The sequence below is a fragment of the Electrona antarctica genome, assembly GCF_951216825.1.
Source record: "Electrona antarctica genome assembly, chromosome: 19".
In the NCBI taxonomy this organism is placed as follows: domain Eukaryota; kingdom Metazoa; phylum Chordata; class Actinopteri; order Myctophiformes; family Myctophidae; genus Electrona; species Electrona antarctica.
In genome coordinates, this window is record NC_136800.1 from 44667722 (window position 1) to 44688929 (window position 21208).

General features: G+C 49.3%; 3 protein-coding genes across 3 annotated transcripts; 2 read left to right on the top strand and 1 right to left on the bottom strand.

Annotated features, from left to right (window-relative positions):
• Positions 1 to 6314: 6314 nt before the first annotated feature.
• LOC306943492 (vesicle transport protein GOT1B-like) lies at positions 6315 to 6731 on the bottom strand (the record flags this gene model as incomplete). Its single annotated transcript, XM_079529875.1, has 1 exon — positions 6315 to 6731. One exon carries the CDS (start codon positions 6729 to 6731, stop codon positions 6315 to 6317), a length of 417 nt encoding a protein of 138 aa, XP_079386001.1.
• A 548-nt stretch (positions 6732 to 7279) lies between these two features.
• Positions 7280 to 8224, top strand: LOC306943168 (anamorsin-like; the record flags this gene model as incomplete). The annotated part of the gene is made up of 1 exon (XM_079529369.1): positions 7280 to 8224. The coding sequence occupies one exon, from the start codon at positions 7280 to 7282 to the stop codon at positions 8222 to 8224; it is 945 nt and encodes a 314-aa protein (XP_079385495.1).
• A 6474-nt stretch (positions 8225 to 14698) lies between these two features.
• Positions 14699 to 16150, top strand: LOC306943169 (citrate synthase, mitochondrial-like; the record flags this gene model as incomplete). Its single annotated transcript, XM_079529370.1, has 1 exon — positions 14699 to 16150. One exon carries the CDS (start codon positions 14699 to 14701, stop codon positions 16148 to 16150), a length of 1452 nt encoding a protein of 483 aa, XP_079385496.1.
• Between the last annotated feature and the right edge of the window lie 5058 nt (positions 16151 to 21208).

Consider the following 21208-nt stretch of genomic DNA (forward strand, 5'->3'; position numbering starts at 1 on the left):
TGCTCCCAGCCTGTGGAGCGGTGCTCCCAGCCTGTGGAGCGGTGCTCCCAGCCTGTGGAGAGGTGCCCCCAGCCTGTGGAGCGGTGCGTTCGGTTATGACATGATTAACGTTCCGTCTTTTGATTAGTCGATGAGGGGACGATGAGCGTAACTATTTGATAGGACGGAGACCTGACATGTCAAACTAGGGAGTTTTCAAGATTCTGAATCCATTGCAAGCATTAGTTTTGCACAAAAAACACTCCTTTGCCTAAAAATGCCCATAGCCGTCATCACAAATGTGATGAGGTCAGCACCTTTGGGCACATTTGGGCAAGTGGCTATGGCCGAATTTAGCCCAAGGAGTATTTTCGTGCAAAACTCATGCTTGGAATGGATTCAGCATCTTGAAAACCCCCTAGTTTGACATGTCACATGCTACTTAAAGTATAATGACATTTGGAACTTTTTGCCTTATATTGGTTGATAATGGTACCCCAACTTTCAGCAGCTGTCACAGAGTTTCCCAAGGGAGTTGGGTTGGAACAATTTTTTCTGTGATAGTAGACACCTTTATGAACACATCTGTGAAGACAGCTAGTGGTACGCATTTATTTTGCAGATTTGCCACAACTTAAGCTAACTTTACCTAACTATAAGATACAGGTCGGTTATGAGGTTTCCTTTCTCAGTTCCCACACACTGAGCACGAACACTTTGTGGAAGTTTTGTTCATGGACGTTTGTTAACGATTGCTTCAATTAACAGGGAGTGAAAGGCAGGGACTGAATGGTGTTGAGAGAGATTGTGTGTGTGTGTGTGTGTGTGTGTGTGTGTGCGTGTGCGCGCGTGTGTGTGTGTGTGTGTGTGTGTGTGTGTGTGTGTGTGTGTGTGTGTGTGTGTGTGTGTGTGTGTGTGTGTGTGTGTGTGTGTGTGTGTTTGCGTGTGTGCGTGTGCGTGTGTGAGCTTGCTTGTTTCCTATTGAAGCACCTTCAATAAGGTCGTCAGGTGTATCTACAGAAAGATAAGATGTTTTTCTTATCGTGTTTGGTGTGCACACACGCACGCACACACACACACACACACACACACACACACACACACACACACACACACACACACACACACACACACACACACACACACACACACACACACACACACACATTTCCCAGGTGGTTGGCTGTTGCTTCATTTTATACCTTCTAAGTACAGAGGTTGTTATTCGCAGTCTTAAGCAAAGGCTACCAAAGGTGTAATGTATTTTAGACCATGTTGATGTTATTCAGACAGATGCTAGATTCATTTGTTTACTTGGTATCCTAGTTTCCATAGTTTCAATATATTCTTTTTCATAATATATATTGTTTGGACAGATGCTTTGATCCTATACTTTACTAGTAATATTAATGTACGCACGTGCGTGTAAGATAATTCTAATGATAATATTTATCGTAATGAAAAAATCACACCCGTGTGAACTGAGTGGTGTAAGGCCTGTCTGACGTAATGAAATCATGTCTGACGTAATTAAAATCACACCCGGGTGAACAGGGCAAACATAGCAACCATGCTCATTTTTTCTGCACTAACAAAGCCAGGTGTAGGAAATCACACCCGGGTGAACAGGGTGAACATAGCAACCATGCTGATTTTTTCTGCACTAACAAAGCCAGTTGTAGGAGTGGTTTACACCACTCAAAAAAATCACACATGTGAATAATGGTGCTCTCTTAATTACCATGATGATGATGATGAATGTACAAAATGCCACAAGTTCAAAATCACACTTGTGTGAAGCGAGCGCTGCCTTTTATATGATGATTTATAGGCACACATGAAGTCACATGGCCTCACAGGGCCTAAAAAGGTTTATACAGAATATAATGTTTATACGGAATGAATACACAAAGCCACGGGGTCGAGCGCCGCTCAGAAATGTAAATGGATAAATAAATAAATGAAGTACGATAATGGTGCAGAAAACATAGTCACACTAGTGTTAACCCATTTATACCTGAGGACGATTCTACGATTCTACAATCAATCCATCCATCCATCTTCAACCGCTTATCCGTAGTCGGGTCGCGGGGGCAACAGCTCCACCAGAGTGCTCCAGACAGACTTCCCTCTCCAGAGCAACATTAGTGACTTCCTCCTGGGGGATTCCGAGACGTTCCAAGGCCAGTGAGTCGATGTGTTTCCTCCAACTGCGCCTTGGTCTGCCCCGAGGTCTCCTCCCAGTGGGACGTGCGTCGAGGACCTCCCTAGGGAGGCGCCCGAGAGGCATCCTAACCAGATGCCCGAACCACCTCAGCTGACTCCTTTCCAGGCGAAGGAGCAGCGGTTCTACTCCGAGTCTCTCTCGTGTGACTGAACTGAAAATTCATTTCGGCCGCTTGTATTCGCGACCTTATTCTTTCGGTCATGACCCACACTGCATGACCATAGGTGAGAGTAGGAACGAAGATTGCTCGGTAAAATGCCTTCTAAATCCGAAATCTGAAAAACCCATGTTTCTATGTCAGTGGTGCTCAACCTTTTCCACGTCAAGGACCCCCAAAAATATATGTAATTGGCCGCCGACCCCCATCTGAAAATATGTTGTTCCAGGGACCCCCCCCCCCCCCCCCCCAGAAGCAAAGATTTGAGTTAAAAACATTTGCTCTGATTCAAAGATCTGCGCCACATTTTCACAAAAATAGCAGATCTACAATTTAGGCATTTAGCAGACGCTCTTAATCCAGAGCGACTTACATTAGGCAAGAACAAAAGTATGGGAATACATCATGCATTTATCAAGAAACATGCGTAAGCTAAGAACGTAAGTAGAACATATCTATATAACGACACTATACATATTAACTATACATATATACTGTCACAGTATGGGGCTCTGTGTTGCCATACTGTGGCTGTGTGTGGGCGTCGGCTTTCCTCCCAGCTTCCAGCCTTGGCACACCTGTCTGTGGTCACCTCATCGCACTCAATTGACACACCTGCCGGCCATCAACTCTTCAGCCCTGACAGTATTTAAACCCTGGTCTTCACTCCACTCATCGCCAGATCATTGTACAACCTATCATGAACCCAGCTCACCTGTTCTTCTGCCTGCCACCTGCCTGGACTGCTCTCCTCATCCTCCATGTTTGTTTTTCCATGCAACTCCATTTCCATGCAATTCACCATCATTGTGAATAAATAACTTAAATTTGCTCCTGTGTTTGGCTCTGCATTTGGGTTCAACTTTCTGCCTACCGTGACATATACTATACTATGCTATACATATGTACTATATCTACAAGCATATCTTTTCAAATGGGGGTCCTTGACATGAAAAAGTTTGGGAACCACTGCTGTAATTGATGCTGCTGTGGTCCATGCAGTAAACTAGGAACAACATCTCTGTGATATGGTTCCGCAGGGAGGGTAAACAAAGCAACACATGAATTTGATTGACTATCGCCGGACAATGTCGTCCAAAAGATACAAAATCACATCCGTGTGAACTGAGTGGTGCAAGGTCTTATATAGCCTGATCAGCTGTGGTCTGACGTAATGTCAGTGACCATAGTAACCATGCTCATTCTTTTGAGGGACAGGTACACAAACACACACACACGGGTACTAACAAAGCCAGTTGTTGGAGTGGTTTGCACCACTCAAAAAAATATGTTCATGCTTTTGAACATACGTTAATTCCTCCGCTCACTTTTCGACTATCGCCTCTTCGTCGCCTGGTCCTATGGACGAATAACACACTTCCGGAAAATACGTCAGGCTGTCGCCTGCTGTTAAAACGCACCGTTACCCCTGCTGACCCGATTCTGGATAAGCGGTTGAAGATGGATGGATGGGTGGATGGATGGAGACTGGCGATGCCATGCTCAAAGGGCGTCCTCTGTGGAGCAGTGAATACAGTATGTCCGTAGAGGGCGCTGTAGTCACTGAGGTCATAACGTGTGCCGCCTTAGTGTCCTTAATGGGTCTACGTCACAAACAATACCCATTGGTCGAGCACCATGAGCCCTCCTGGCAAGGTCAAAATTGCAGTAACAGAGTTGGCCACCATAGGAAACTTGTGTTCTTCAAAAAAAAAAAAAAGCCCTCCCAGTCCTGGAGGCTAATTGGACGATACAGATGACATGTTGTACGGAGGTTTAATTCATCATTGGTTCTCAAAGTGCACCGGGTTCAGGGATTTGGACGCCTACAGCTGGGAAGAGCATGGGTGAGCTTTTGTTTGACCTATTATAATTTTTGGGTACTTTTTATTCAGCTTAAGTGGTTAGTTAAATAGATGTAAAATAAATCACACCCGTGTGAAGTGAGGGGAACTCTTTATCACTGTACGTCATCATACATCGTCTCATTTTGGCCAATCACAATTTGCGAACTCACTCTGTGTCTTCGATGTTTGTGTTTACACAGACACTCAAAGCTGGACATAGGAGAGGCTATAGCAACCTAAAGAAAAATACATCGGTCAAACGGTCGGCAGAGACTTCATCAGGAATGTGCCAGGCCTGTGTCCGTAAACGTTAATCTGTCCATAATATATCATTGTCTGCATGGGATCCTAAATGGCCTTGCAAACGGGGAGCGAGGGAGCGTTGTTGCCTGGATCAACACAGGTCTCCTCCAGGTCTGTTGAAGAGGGTCTGGATCAACACAGGTCTCCTCCAGGTCTGTTGAAGAGGGTCTGGATCAACACAGGTCTCCTCCAGGTCTGTTGAAGAGGGTCTGGATCAACACAGGTCTCCTCCAGGTCTGTTGAAGAGGGTCTGGATCAACACAGGTCTCCTCCAGGTCTGTTGAAGAGGGTCTGGATCAACACAGGTCTCCTCCAGGTCTGTTGAAGAGGGTCTGGATCAACACAGGTCTCCTCCAGGTCTGTTGAAGAGGGTCTGGATCAACACAGGTCTCCTCCAGGTCTGTTGAAGAGGGTCGTAACAACGCAAGCGTAAAAAAAGCTAAACCGAATCCAGATCTGGTGAGTCGTGGACGTGTGCACGAAACGAGCACGCGCGCATCAAGCACCCTCTCCGCCCAGGAGGAAAATAATAATAATAATAATTTTAATCAAAACTGATTTCTGTTAATGGACTAATAAATATGCTGTATCGGCGCCTTATCCTGGTTAATTGCCTGTGTCAGTTTGCTCATGCGTGGGGAGAGGCCACTTTAACCCAATCAGGCCTGACGTCGAAATTAAAAAAAAACGTTTTCTAAATCATGACAATTTTCGGAAAGATTTGAGGCACATTTTAACGATTTTTAAAAAATAGCAGACCTACAAGTTCATAGCGCGCCACTCGGTGGCGCGCTATGAGCTTGGAGATCTGCTATTTTTCAATAGCTAAATTATAACATAATGTTTAAAACACCAAAAGGGGTTCCCACCCAAAATGGGTTAATGGTTAATGTGGTTAAACGCTAACGTGACATGGATGCGTTCCAGGTCTCAATGGATTAAAAGCCACTTTTCTGCGTGAAAATGCGCGTGCACGAGGCGCAAAATGCATTTTGCATTTTGCTACTAAGCGTTCAGCACCTCCTACTGTAAACATCTTCCCGCGGCCATGGCCAGTTCTATTCTTTCTGCCATCTATCTATAATTGCACCACGTCTCTAGAGGTACGTGTGTGTACGTCTGTAATCCACGTACATCTCTTAGGACCCAAACGTTTGCTTTTTAATTCACCCTTTGTCATGTCCGCCCGTGGTTGTGCCCCTCTTCGCACCCATTGGTTGCCGTTTCGTGGTTGGACAAAAATCCTCTATCTCCATCCACTACCATTGAAATAACATGTTTTTCAGTTGCTTCATATTGATATTCTGTGCACTCAATTCTTATTTTAAACTTGGTGCCAGTGAAAAGGAACATCACAGATGTAGCACGGTGACTGCATGGGCATATCATGTTGTTTTTTTTGTTTTATCCAAAAAAAGATGTTTTAGCAAATTCAACATAAACCAGGCGGAACCAGGGCGGAACAAGGCAGAAAGAGCCTGCTGGTTAGTCAGTCAGGGACCAATCAGAAGGCTGACAAAGGGTGAATTGCACTTTGAGCACATGAGCACTTTATGAGCATTTTGTTATACAGTGAGCAAGTCTTTTTTCTGTCAAGTTTTCCTCTGTTTTTGAGACCACCGCTCCTGTAGTCAAGTTTGAAAAAAAGATGGGGAGAAAGGCAGTTTTCTGTTTGGAACGGGTACTCTGACATGGGTACAACGGGTATTGCATAGCCCGGGTGGGACATGAATCTCCAACTTCTATTGTTGACCGACTTGGTGCTCTACAGCCGGGCACCGACCGGTCTAGTACTCTGTAATCACACCATGGTATTGCCGTCGCCCAGCCGGTCCATGAATCCACGGATGAGCGGCATATTGAGGGCGGTGCCCAGGACGGGTACTCTCCTAGCCACGCCCACCGCCACGGGGAGGAGGCCGCGGAACAGCATGTACAGGCCGCACATCTCCAGCAACACGCCAACGAGGGGCCACCCGATCAGCACCAGCAGAATGCCTCCCAGGAAGAACGCCGTGGCCTTCATCTTCTTCTTCTGGAAGAAGAAACGGAAGGTCTTCTCCAGGCCGACCACGAACGCCAGGCCGGCGATGAACAGCAGGTTCCCCATGGCCATGAGGGCTTTGTCGAAGAACAGGAGCATCCCGAAGAAGAGGAAGAACACGCCAAAGCCTGTCAGGCCCATCCCGATCTTCTGGGAGTCTGAGAGAGACAGCATCGTTTCGGTGAAGACGCGGACGGCTCACGACAGAATATCAATATGCGATTCCGTCAGTTGTGGGTGGAATGGTTCTGGGACAAACAGTGGAACAAATTGAAAAGAGGGAAAAAATACCTTCGCTTTTCAAAAGAGACTACAAAATGTAATACTGGAGCATTTGACGGGTTCTGCACGTTTCATTAAATTGCAGGGGTGACTAATGATGTTTCGGCTTGCGTCTTTCCTCAAACAGTCCAATGGCCAAAACCTATTGAATGTACATTGTGCAACAGTCCTCTGGTTAATCGTGTCGGCTGCCAAAATGGGGTGAGAACTCGCAGCCACTTTGCGGCCCAGTTTTGAGCTCATGAATCCAACTTTTGTGACATCACTGTGACGTCTGTCATGCCCCCCCACAAATGGAGGGAAATGTTGTCAGACTTTCTTGCCCAAATATGGAGGTCCATGATGTCAGAGCGGCCTATACAAGTACTCTGATCAGCAATATCTCCTACCGATGACGCACAGTGAGGTATAGATCAACAGGTCGACAGGAGCACGACGCCATGGCCGCAGACCTAGGCATCAAAGCAGGAGACAGGGTGATGCTGGTGTGGACCCGGCCCTCTTCACCGGTCTCCCTGAAAGAGTTGGCAGAAACTCTAGGAACTCTCGTCGGAGCGGAGGGCCGGGTGTCGGTGGAGAACGTGGAGAGACTGTCGACGTCCTCCCATGTGACCTCCACCTTCGACTGGGTTCTGTCGTGCCTTCTCGCCGACAGCTACTCCGTCCACAGCCTGGAGACGCTGGCGGAGATGGCTCGGATTCTCAGACCGGGTGGAAAGCTTGTCGTAGAGGAGCCGGTCACGGAGAGCGACGGCCAGAGACAGAGCGTCGTCAGGACCGCCGACAGGTTGACTTCGGCGCTGAAGTTATCCGGTTTAATATCCGTCGCGCAGGTCAGTAAAGCGACCCCGTCCCCGGAAGTAGTGAGCTCCCTCCAGGGTGCCATGGGTTACCAGGACAGCTCGCTCACCAGAGTCCGCGTGTCCTCTTCCAAGCCCTCCTACGAGACGGGGTCTTCTGCTCAGCTCAAGCTGTCGTTCGGGAAGACGAAACCCAAAGCGGCTCTCGATCCCAACGCCGCCAAGATGTGGACCCTGTCGGCGTTCGACGCGAACGACGACGACGCGGATCTGCTGGACTCGGACGCTCTGCTGGACAGCGACGACCTGAAGAAGCCCGACCCGTCCTCGCTGAGAGCGCAGTCGGGCTGCGGACCCCCCGGGACCAAGCAGAAGAAGAAGGCCTGCAAGAACTGCTCTTGTGGTCTGGCCGAGGAGTTGGACGGGAAAGGTTCCGGCGACAAGACCACCCAGGCAAAGTCGTCCTGTGGGAATTGTTACCTGGGCGATGCTTTCCGATGCGCCAGCTGCCCATACGCAGGCATGCCAGCGTTTAAACCTGGAGAGAAGATTATGTTGGACAGTAAGACCCTCAATGATGCCTAAGAACTATACTTAATGCACTTATACAATACAAGTTTATGGACCGGGCCTGAGACCGACCTACACATTACTATGTTTTAACAACCCCCCTAATTTGCAAGTAAAGTAGTCTGGCAAAATTAAATTGAAACCTCCACCACAACCGGGTGTTCTCTCCCTTGCCATTTGCATGTACAGCGACAACTGGTAAACATACTCAAATGCATGGAGACAATTTTGTGTCTCGTGCACAGCCTTTACAATACAAATACAAATACAATGTAGTTTGAGTTTGAGTTTGAACGCCTCAACATTCTCTACACACAAAAGTATTCGGGTAAAGATGTTCCTACGTCTTTGCCCGAATACTTTTGTGTGTACAGAATGTAACCAAGAATGTAACCAAGTAACCATCAATGTCATCTGTGCCTCTGTCTGTCGGTCCTGATGAAGGTCTAATCGACCGGAACGTCGACCTAATAAAGAGCAACATTTTGGCAAGTGTCTGACAGTGTGCGCGACCTCCTCTTTGTTTTTCAAAGATACCCTTTTTAACCTGTGCCTCTGTGAAATGTAACAGTGACATGGACAGTGTACGTACTTCTCAAAAAACAAAGTTCGCAAAGATGTACAGACACCATGATGTGACTTGGCATCGCCACCATGGGTTAAACATCCTCAACAACCTTAACCCATTGAGACCTGGAACGCATCCATGTCACGTTAGCGTTTAACCACATTAACCATTAACCCATTTTGGGCGGGAACCCCTTTTGGTGTTTTAAACATTATGTTATAATTTAGCTATTGAAAAATAGCAGATCTACAAGCTCATAGCGCGCCACCGAGTGGCGCGCTATGAACTTGTAGGTCTGCTATTTTTAAAAAATCGTTAAAATGTGCCTCAAATCTTTCCGAAAATTGTCATGATTTAGAACATTTTTTTTTAAATTTCGACGTCAGGCCTGAATGGGTTAACCCATTTAGACCTGGGAACAATTCTACAAATGTCTTCTAAATCCTGACAGTTTTAACCCATGTTTCTATAATCAGTGGTTCTCAAACTATTTAATGTCAAGGACACCCAAAAATATATGTAATATGTTGTTCCAGGAACACCCCCCAGAAGCAAAGATTTGAGTAAAAAAACGTCTCTGAAAGAAAATATATTCAAAGATTTGCATTTTCACGATTTTTCAAAAATAACAGACATACAAGCTCATAGCGCGGCACTCGGTGCCACGCTATGAGCTTGTAGATCTGCTATTTTTCAATAGCTAAAGTATAACATAATGCTAGAAACACAAAAAGGGGTTCCCGCCCAGAATGGATTAAATGTTTCATGACATTAATTTTCATGTAATTATTTTTGATTTTTGATTTAGGTTTTATGACCTCAATTACAATAAAAAATCACACCCGTGTGAACTGAGTGGTGTAAGGTCTGTCTGACGTAATGAAATCATGTCTGACGTAATTAAATCACAGCAACCATGCTCATTTTTTCTGCACAAAAAAGCCAGTTGTAGGAGTGGTTTACACCACTCAAAAAAAACTGAACTTTGAACATTCAGTGGATTTTCTGTGGTCTGGAGTTTTCTCTGAGGTTTGGAAGTCTTCCTGAGCTGCAATGAAAACAGGAAAAACAGTGAAAACACATCTGCTGGCAAATCCCATATGGGATTTTCTGTCTCTTACATCACAAACAGCAGGAACCTCAGAGCACCTGTTTGAGCCAGAAACCCCACACCACAGAAAATCTACTGAATGTTAAAAGTTCCGTTTTTTTGGGGTGCAATTGAGCTCAGAAAACCTAAAAAAAAATAAGGAAAATTAAAAAATAAAATAAAATAAATGTCACAATCCCTTTAAGAAGGGAAGAATAAAGGCAATAAAGAGAGCTATTTTTGCCACACAACACCGTCCCACGACAAAATAGGGCCCATGTGGTCAAAGGTTCTTCAGCCCATCCACTGCTGTGGGAGGAGAGTCACCCAAATGTCTCATGTTGAACACACTGGGCGGCCATTCTTTCCTTTTGGGGGTATTAACCTAACAGCGTTCAAGTTGCTGCTACGAGAGTGAGGTCTAGCCAACACCAACTCGGGATTCCTGGATCGCTGCCCTCACAATTTCCTATCCAACCTCAGGTTCTTGAGCTCTGCAGTGTTGTCAGCCAAGCTGTCGCACCGCAGCACGTCTACATAGGTGGTACGCTTCTTTCCCCTCCTGGCTTTGCCCTGTGTTGGCTCCCATAGGGTCAAATGACTTGCCTCAAGTTCTGGGTGCCTGACGCAGTGCCCTGCCAGCCTCATCCTTACAGTAGAGTATATGAAACCAATCTGTCCACAGTTCTGGCAAGCCAGGAAACAAAAAAAAGAGTTGTGGGGTTTGGTGAAGTCGGTGCGAGTCACAACACTTTCTTCTCTTCGAGAAGTTTGTGAAGTTCATCTGCCTCTTCGGTGGTTTTGACTCTGATGAGCAGCGGCAGGGGGCTGCCGGGGTTCTTGTCGTCCACGGACGGGTTGGGTACGCACACCACCAGCACGTTGTTCTTCCCCACCCTGGAGCAAGGCACGGAGGCCTGCAGGACGATGTTGAGCAAGATGTTCCCCAGGTTGGTGTCGGCGCGGACTATGAGCTGGGTCTTTCCCCCGGGCGTGAGCTTCAGGTGCAGCGTTCCGACGCCCTTCTCCTTGTACTCCGACTCCTTCTTGTAAAACAGCTTGCACCTTTTAGAATAGAACGCGTCCGTCTCCTTGACCTCCGTGACTTCGGGTTTGGGAGGCTCGTCCGACTCCGTGTTGGCTCCGTTGTCGTGTGTCGGCTGGGCGGTCTCGGCCCCTATATCCCCTCCAGCACAGCTGGAGGGCAACGGGGGGGCCACAGACTCTGCGGAGAAAGCCTGGGGCGCTCGGAACATGGGGGCTTGGCCAAAGGGGCCGGAGGAGGATGGGCCGAACGTTGCGTGCTTGTCGTAGGAAAACGGAATGCTGCTGCTTGAGAATGTGTCCCTGTTCTTGTTAAACGCAAACAGAGTGCTGCCACTGGAGAATATGTCCTTGTTCTTATCGTGAGGATCCGGAGGGCTGCCACTGGAGAATATGTCCTTGTTCTTATCGTGAGGATCCGGAGGGCTGCCACTGGAGAATATGTCCTTGTTCTTATCGTGAGGATCCGGAGGGCTGCCGCTGGAGAATATGTCCTTGTTCTTATCGTGAGGATCCGGAGGGCTGCCGCTGGAGAATATGTCCTTGTTCTTATCGTGAGGATCCGGAGGGCTGCCGCTGGAGAATATGTCCTTGTTCTTATCGTGAGGATCCGGAGGGCTGCCACTGGAGAATATGTCCTTGTTCTTATCGTGAGGATCCGGAGGGCTGCCACTGGAGAATATGTCCTGGTTCTTATCGTGAGGATCCGGAGGGCTGCCGCTGGAGAATATGTCCTTGTTCTTATCGTGAGGATCCGGAGGGCTGCCGCTGGAGAACGGCAGCAGTGGGGTGGGAACGGTCGCCGGCAGGTGTGTGCCCGCAGATCCCGCGGCAGAGGTGTCCACCTGCTGCCCAAAGCAACTCAGCAGGCTGCCAGGGGATGAGGCACCGCTTTTGTCCGGAGACGAGCGGCCATGATCCTTAAGGCCAAAAGAAAACAACCGAGTGCCGTCGCTGGAGGAGGAGGAGGAGGAGGAGGAGAGTGACGTGGCGGTGCTGGTCGTCGGCGGGAGCGCCCACTGCTTCTCTTCTGACGCCTGACTGTCTGCGAGTCCTTCGAGCACCGTGGCCGATCCAGCCGCCGCCCCGGCTGCTGCTGCTTCTGCCTCCACCCCCGAGTACTTATGCTCGACGTTGGCCAGATGTCGCTCGTAGTCCCGGAAGACGGGGCTGAGGTCTAAGAGAGGGTTGACGTCCACGTGCTTGGTGATCCAGTCCCGCACCGAGCAGTTGAGCGCAGCCAGCTCTCGGTTATAGTCCTCATTAACGCTGCTAGTGTTGGCACTGTTGAGGCTGCTAGTGATACTACTACTGCTGCTAGTGTTGGTGCTGTTGAATATATTGTTGCTAGTGTTGCTGCTGGGGATGCTAGTGCTGTTGAGTATACTACTGCTGCTAGGACTGTTGTTGAATATGCTGCTGCCTGTGCTGCTGCTGCAACTGATACTGCTGTTGCTGGCGATTCGAGTCAGGCTGGAACCGTCGAAGGTCTGCTTGGAAGTCACGTCAGCCGCCGTGGGCTTGGAGGCGGCGGCTCCAAGTGCCCAAGCAGGGGCTAAATTAGCGTTAGCCGTTACGGCAGGGGAATAGAAAGCACCAAATGAAGCCGTGGGCTTGGAGGCGGCGGGGTCGTTCAGCGCCAAAGCAGGGGTAGTATGGTTGGGGGAAGAGAAACCGCCCGTTAAAGGAGTGAAGCTGTTTGCGTGGGTCAGGCCGCTCAAGCTAAATGAAGACATGGTGCCGTTGCCGAATCCCAAGAATGCCGGCGCTGCTGCACCACTGCCGGCGCTTGTTGTTGTCGTGGCGGGGATTCCGTCGAACCCTCTCAAGGCTCTGGGACCCTCGCCCTCTCCTCCGGCATTTCGGCGTACGGCCTTCTTAATTTCACGGTTCTTCAACACGCCCTCGCTGGCGATGGGATAATCGTCATCATGGTTCCAGTTCATGTCGCACAGGTTTCTGTCAGTGATCCTCTTCGCCATCAGGATTGTGGTAGTCTATAAGAGGGTCTGCGCTGTATCTGTGTTGCGTGTGTGTGTGTGTGTGTGTGTCTGGAACTAAGTTTATAACAGAAGTCACTGGGGCTCTGATTAGGCTGAAACCCTGCCCACTTGGAGTCATACATCATAAATATGTCATAGATGACATGATAGATGACTACAAAATATCACATTTGTATTTTTTTTTTAAATGTACTTTGAACACTTGAGTACTTAAAATCCAGTACTTTGAGTAAGCTTTCTCGTGAGTTGAAGTAATAGACACATCTGGTGAAATATTACCCAACTACAAGTACTAGTGTCCAATGCTTTGTCCACCATCGGTTCTTGTCACGTCAACATGTGGTCATGGCAACGGTTTGTGTTGTGTATGACATCAGACCTCCATCAGGCTCCATATGCGGCCTCGCATCATCTACTGTCGATGCACGACAGTAGATGTCCCGGAAGACGGGGCTGAGGTCTAAGAGAGGGTTGACGTCCACGTGCTTGGTGATCCAGTCCCGCACCGAGCAGTTGAGCGCAGCCAGCTCTCGGTTATAGTCCTCATTAACGCTGCTAGTGTTGGCACTGTTGAGGCTGCTAGTGATACTACTACTGCTGCTAGTGTTGGTGCTGTTGAATATATTGTTGCTAGTGTTGCTGCTGGGGATGCTAGTGCTGTTGAGTATACTACTGCTGCTAGGACTGTTGTTGAATATGCTGCTGCCTGTGCTGCTGCTGCAACTGATACTGCTGTTGCTGGCGATTCGAGTCAGGCTGGAACCGTCGAAGGTCTGCTTGGAAGTCACGTCAGCCGCCGTGGGCTTGGAGGCGGCGGCTCCAAGTGCCCAAGCAGGGGCTAAATTAGCGTTAGCCGTTACGGCAGGGGAATAGAAAGCACCAAATGAAGCCGTGGGCTTGGAGGCGGCGGGGTCGTTCAGCGCCAAAGCAGGGGTAGTATGGTTGGGGGAAGAGAAACCGCCCGTTAAAGGAGTGAAGCTGTTTGCGTGGGTCAGGCCGCTCAAGCTAAATGAAGACATGGTGCCGTTGCCGAATCCCAAGAATGCCGGCGCTGCTGCACCACTGCCGGCGCTTGTTGTTGTCGTGGCGGGGATTCCGTCAAACCCTCTCAGGGCTCTGGGACCCTCGCCCTCTCCTCCGGCATTTCGGCGTACGGCCTTCTTAATTTCACGGTTCTTCAACACGCCCTCGCTGGCGATGGGATAATCGTCATCATGGTTCCAGTTCATGTCGCACAGGTTTCTGTCAGTGATCCTCTTCGCCATCAGGATTGTGGTAGTCTATAAGAGGGTCTGCGCTGTATCTGTGTTGCGTGTGTGTGTGTGTGTGTGTCTGGAACTAAGTTTATAACAGAAGTCACTGGGGCTCTGATTAGGCTGAAACCCTGCCCACTTGGAGTCATACATCATAAATATGTCATAGATGACATGATAGATGACTACAAAATATCACATTTGTATTATTACTTTTTTTTAAAAATGTACTTTGAACACTTGAGTACTTAAAATCCAGTACTTTGAGTAAGCTTTCTCGTGAGTTGAAGTAATAGACACATCTGGTGAAATATTACCCAACTACAAGTACTAGTGTCCAATGCTTTGTCCACCATCGGTTCTTGTCACGTCAACATGTGGTCATGGCAACGGTTTGTGTTGTGTATGACATCAGACCTCCATCAGGCTCCATATGCGGCCTCGCATCATCTACTGTCGATGCACGACAAGAACGTATAAAGGGCGGCGGAGCAGCTTCTCTCGTCGATTTTATTTTGACATAAAACAACCATGTCCATTCTGTCCAATCTCAGCAGACGAGCAAGTAAACTCCTCAAGTCAAAGAATGCCACCGGCGTCCTCGCGGTCGCCAGACCATCGATGTCGACGACGACGACGAGTACCAACCTGAAGGAGGTCCTGGCGGAGCTCATCCCGAAAGAGCAGACGAGGATCAAGAAGTTCAAGCAGCAGCACGGGAACAAGGTCATCGGCCAGATCACCGTGGACATGGTGTACGGCGGGATGAGGGGCATGACAGGCCTGGTGTACGAGACGTCGGTGCTGGACCCCGACGAGGGCATCCGCTTCCGCGGATACAGCATCCCCGAGTGTCAGGAGCTGCTGCCCAAGGCGCCGGGGGGCGGCCGGGAGCCGCTGCCCGAGGGCCTCTTCTGGCTGCTGCTCACGGGCCAGGTGCCCACCAGGGAGCAGGTCGACTGGGTGTCCAAGGAGTGGGCGAGCAGGGCGGCGCTGCCCTCCCACGTGGTCACCATGCTGGACAACTTCCCCACCAACCTGCACCCCATGTCGCAGCTCAGCGCCGCCGTCACGGCCCTGAACACCGAGAGCAGCTTCGCCCGGGCGTACGCCGAGGGCGTCGGCAAGGCCAAGTACTGGGAGTTCGCCTACGAGGACTCCATGGACCTGATCGCCAAGCTGCCCTGCGTCGCGGCCAAGATCTACCGCAACCTGTACCGCGAGGGCAGCTGCATCGGACCCATCGACCCCGGCCTGGACTGGTCGCGCAACTTCTCCAACATGCTGGGCTACGCCGACGACGCCGACAATGGCGGCCAGTTTGCCGAGCTCCTGAGGCTCTACCTCACCATCCACTGCGACCACGAGGGGGGCAACGTCAGCGCCCACACCAGCCACCTGGTGGGCAGCGCCCTGTCCGACCCCTACCTGTGCTTCGCCGCCGCCGTGAACGGCCTGGCCGGCCCGCTGCACGGCCTCGCCAACCAGGAGGTGCTGGCGTGGCTGGAGGCGCTGCGCACGGAGCTGGGCGTTGGCGAGGGGGAGGAGGTGTCCGACGAGCGGATGCGGGACTACATCTGGAACACGCTGCAGTCGGGCCGCGTGGTGCCGGGCTACGGCCACGCCGTCCTGAGGAAGACGGACCCGCGCTACACGTGCCAGCGGGAGTTTGCGCTGAAGCACCTGCCCGACGACCCCATGTTCCGGACGGTGTCCCAGCTGTACAGGGTGGTGCCCGACGTGCTGCTGGAGCAGGGCAAGGCCAAGAACCCGTGGCCCAACGTGGACGCGCACAGCGGGGTGCTGCTGCGCCACTACGGCATGACGGAGACCAACTACTACACGGTGCTGTTCGGCGTCTCGCGCGCGCTGGGCGTGCTCGCCCAGCTGGTGTGGAGCCGAGCCCTGGGCTTCCCCCTGGAGAGGCCCAAGTCCATGAGCACCGACGGGCTGATGGCCCTGGTGGGCGCCAAGCCTCGCTGAAGGAGGAAGGCGCATGGGTGTGTGTAAATGGTGCATTTGTAACACCCGGGATTCGAACTCGCCACCATCAGGCAGAGGCTCTGAGCCACTCTGCTACACTATAGCGCCACCATCAGGCAGAGGCTCTGAGCCACTCTGCTACACTATAGCGCCACCATCAGGCAGAGGCTCTGTGCCACTCTGCTACACTATAGCGCCACCATCAGGCAGAGGCTCTGAGCCACTCTGCTACACTATAGCGCCACCATCAGGCAGAGGCTCTGAGCCACTCTGCTACACTATAGCGCCACCATCAGGGAGAGGCTCTGAGCCACTCTGCTACACTATAGCGCCACCATCAGGCAGAGGCTCTGAGCCACTCTGCTACACATTTATATAGCACTTTTATCCAAGGCGCTTTACATAGATTGTGCATTACATTTACCCATTCACACACACATTCATACACCGATGGCGGCGGAAACCATACAAGGCACCAACCAGCACATCAGGAGCAAATTAGGGGTTCAGAGTCTTGCTCAAGGACACTTCAACACTAACTGGGGAGCCTGGGTTCGAACTGGCAACCTTGCGGTTACCATCCAGCCACTCTACCCCCTGAGCCACCGCCGCCTCTGCATTACATTCACCCATTCACACACATACTCCGTGCCAGAGGAAACCACGCAGTCAATTCCTATGAAATGGGGCCTGGTAGTGTCAATCTGTGTTGGTTGGTTGAATGGAAAAGAGAAACCCTGTACTCCTAATAGCAGGCCTTATCGTTTTGTGATTGGGTATCTGCCTGCTGAGCTCCGAGACATCTAGAAGATGTTCCGTCACATCAAGTGATCCGAAGTCCCGTTAGTCCGAACATGCATTAAGGATGGCGACCATGCACTGCTCCCGGGCTTGCAGTTATGCTTAGGTTAGGGTTAGAGATAGGGATAGTAGTTTCGGAACAATGAACCTTCTGACTAATGACACACGTTTTTATTTTAGGCTTTTTATTATTATTATGAATTCATCTTTCACATTTCAATTTACAATTACAACGTAGGCATTTAGCAGACGCTCTTAATCCAGAGCGATTTAACAGTAAGCAAGAACAACACCTGGTAATACATCAAATTCATAAAAAATTGTCATCAAGAATCGACGTGTGCAGTACTTAGTTTAGACAGTACTTGGTTTAGACTAGTCATTGGTTAGATCAGTCATTAGTCCTACAACTACAACCTATCTCAAACCCTCACCCTAAACCTAACCTCCCAAAGGGCAGCACAACTAAACATAACCTTAACCCATGTCTAACCAATGACTAGTCTAAACTAAGTATGCACCCCACGTAGGGACTATAGTGCTATGCTATCTAAATTACACAAGTTGAGCCTTTGCCTACGTCTGTAAGGTCGTGGAGGCTAGGGCAAGTGCTACGGGCATTTCCCCCTCAATGTCCCTCCCATCCTGCAATGGAAAAGGGTCTCCACCAGGGCAGGTCAGGTTGTGGCCTCCTGGTGGCGCTATAATCGGCCAATGTGAAAAGGGTGCCATTTCTTCTTACACCTTGGACGGACACACACACACACACACACACACACACACACACACACACACACACACACACACACACACACACACACACACACAAACACACACACACAGAGTGCAAAACATACTCTCTCCCCATGCCTTTCGGCGTGGTGGAGACAATAAAACATACTCTCTCCCCATGCCTTCGGCCTGGTGGAGACAATAAAACATACTCTCTCCCCATGCCTTCGGCCTGGTGGAGACAATAAAACATACTCTCTCCCCATGCCTTCGGCCTGGTGGAGACAATAAAACATACTCTCTCCCCATGCCTTCGGCCTGGTGGAGACAATAAAACATACTCTCTCCCCATGCCTTCGGCCTGGTGGAGACAATAAAACATACTCTCTCCCCATGCCTTCGGCCTGGTGGAGACAATAAAACATACTCTCTCCCCATGCCTTCGGCCTGGAGAAGACAATAAAACATACTCTCTCCAGATTGCCTTCGGCCTGGAGAAGACAATAAAACATACTCTCTCCCCATGCCTTCGGCCTGGTGGAGACAATAAAACATACTCTCTCCCCATGCCTTCGGCCTGGTGGAGACAATAAAACATACTCTCTCCCCATGCCTTCGGCCTGGTGGAGACAATAAAACATACTCTCTCCCCATGCCTTCGGCTTGGTGGAGACAATAAAACATACTCTCTCACCATGCCTTCGGCCTGGTGGAGACAATAAAACATACTCTCTCCCCATGCCTTCGGCCTGGTGGAGACAATAAAACATACTCTCTCCCCATGCCTTCGGCCTGGTGGAGACAATAAAACATACTCTCTCCCCATGCCTTCGTCCTGGTGGCTCTCCCCATGCCTTCGGCCTGGAGAAGACAATAAAACATACTCTCTCCCCATGCCTTCGGCCTGGAGAAGACAATAAAACATACTCTCTTCCCATGCCTTCGGCCTGGAGAAGACAATAAAACATACTCTCTCCCCAAGCCTTCGGCCTGGTGGAGACAATAAAACATACTCTCTCACCATGCCTTCGGCCTGGTGGAGACAATAAAACATACTCTCTCACCATGCCTTCGGCCTGGAGAAGACAATAAAACATACTCTCTCCCCATGCCTTCGGCCTGGTGGAGACAATAAAACATACTCTCTCACCATGCCTTCGGCCTGGAGAAGACAATAAAACATACTCTCTCACCATGCCTTCGGCCTGGTGGAGACAATAAAACATACGCTCTCACCATGCCTTCGGCCTGGAGAAGACAATAAAACATACTCTCTCCCCATGCCTTCGGCCTGGAGAAGACAATAAAACATACTCTCTCACCATGCCTTCGGCCTGGTGGAGACAATAAAACATACTCTCTCCCCATGCCTTCGGCCTGGTGGAGACAATAAAACATACTCTCTCACCATGCCTTCGGCCTGGTGGAGACAATAAAACATACTCTCTCACCATGCCTTCGGCCTGGTGGAGACAATAAAACATACTCTCTCCCCATGCCTTCGGCCTGGTGGAGACAATAAAACATACTCTCTCCCCATGCCTTCGGCCTGGTGGAGACAATAAAACATACTCTCTCCCCATGCCTTCGGCCTGGTGGAGACAATAAAACATACTCTCTCCACAAGGCTTCGGCCTGGTGGAGACAATAAAACATACTCTCTCCCCAAGCCTTCGGCCTGGTGGAGACAATAAAACATACTCTCTCCCCATGCCTTCGGCCTGGTGGAGACAATAAAACATACTCTCTCCCCATGCCTTCGGCCTGGAGAAGACAATAAAACATACTCTCTCCCCATGCTCCCCAAGCCTTCGGCCTGGTGGAGACAATAAAACATACTCTCTCCCCATGCCTTCGGCCTGGAGAAGACAATAAAACATACTCTCTCCCCATGCCTTCGGCCTGGAGAAGACAATAAAACATACTCTCTCCCCATGCCTTCGGCCTGGTGGAGACAACTAAACATACTCTCTCCACATGCCTTCGGCCTGGAGAAGACAATAAAACATACTCTCTCCCCATGCCTTCGGCCTGGTGGAGACAATAAAGCTCCGCCTCATTGCCTTCCGGTGCATACATTTACGTGTGCATGCAATCCATGAATGTGTTCTTTCCATTCCAACTATTCACTCTTTCCTGATCTTTTCCTGGAGGTGTTCTGAAAATGAAATATTCTCCGCCCCAGATTTTATTGTCTGATTATTTTAGCGTTGCTAATTCTACTGCTTTGATACTGAAAAGACGTGTCACTCCTCGACACTTCCAGCAGAGGAACACTATTCAGGGATCTGAATAGAATTAACATATAACACCTTGGCAAATTATACTCCCCTTTCTCACGATGTTCTGACAATGCACTGACAATCTACTAAATTGGACACAAATGTACTATGCATAGTATATGCACATTAGTTGTCTCTGGAGGGCTTCCCTGCACACATTCATAGCTGTGGTGTCACATTAAGCACAGATTGCCTATAGCTGGCCTACAGAGCACCCCTCCATGGATTTGTCTATAGGCTACTTAAGGAAAACCAACTTTTAACCGCACTTATCCCCATCAAATGTGTGATTACTGTCACAATATAGAGCTATTTAACACCGTTACTGAACACACACTCTATAGACGCCTTAACAGACGACGTCACACTGATAAGAAACAGCATGCGCGCGCATAAAGGCAGCAGAAGAACACTCACGTGTAAAAAATACCCCATCAAACTTTCAGATGCTGTTTTTCTCCCAGTGTGGAGGAAGAATGATTAGGATTTTTATTGTAATCTCTCGCCCTTGAAATATATAATCCTTGGTTTCTGTTGTGTGTGAACAATAATAGCAATTCAAAACAGTTGTCCTCAAAACTGCGCTCATGATCACGGCAGCAGAGCCTGTTTGTCCGTGGCTGCACGCGCACCTGCAGCCCATCAAGTATAATGTATGCTTCGTCCCGCGATGGTGTCGCGCACGCAGACATCTAGGCTCACAACAGTCGCATCTGCGATGTGATGTGAGCTTGTATATCAGCTGTTCTCTGTGCGCAATACTGTTGGGCTTTGAATGTCTCCTAGGGTGCATCTCACTAGCCAACACACAAGAGGAGGTTGAATGAACTGAAACCAGCGCTCCCCAAAACAACAGGTTTGGAGATCTGTTGGGAATTGATTACGTGAAACAGTCACCTGTGCGCCCAGTCCCAATGTTTGTAAACAATTAATTGGTCTATAGCAATGATTACTGTCACAATATAGAGCTATTTAACACTGTTACTGAACACACACTCTCAATGAGTACGATCACAATATGGACATTTGAATTAAAATAAATAAATGGTTTCCCCAAATAAAAACCTTTAAGGACAACATGGGAGTTCTTCTTCCATCCCTGCTAGCAGTGTAATGCTAGCAGTATAATCAGTAGAGAGTCTGTCTGTAATCAGTGAGGACGAGACAATCAGTCAGTCTGATCTGAGAGATGTTGAATTGTTGCTTAATTCTCTCGTGTGAAAAGAGTCGTGTTTTTTTAAGC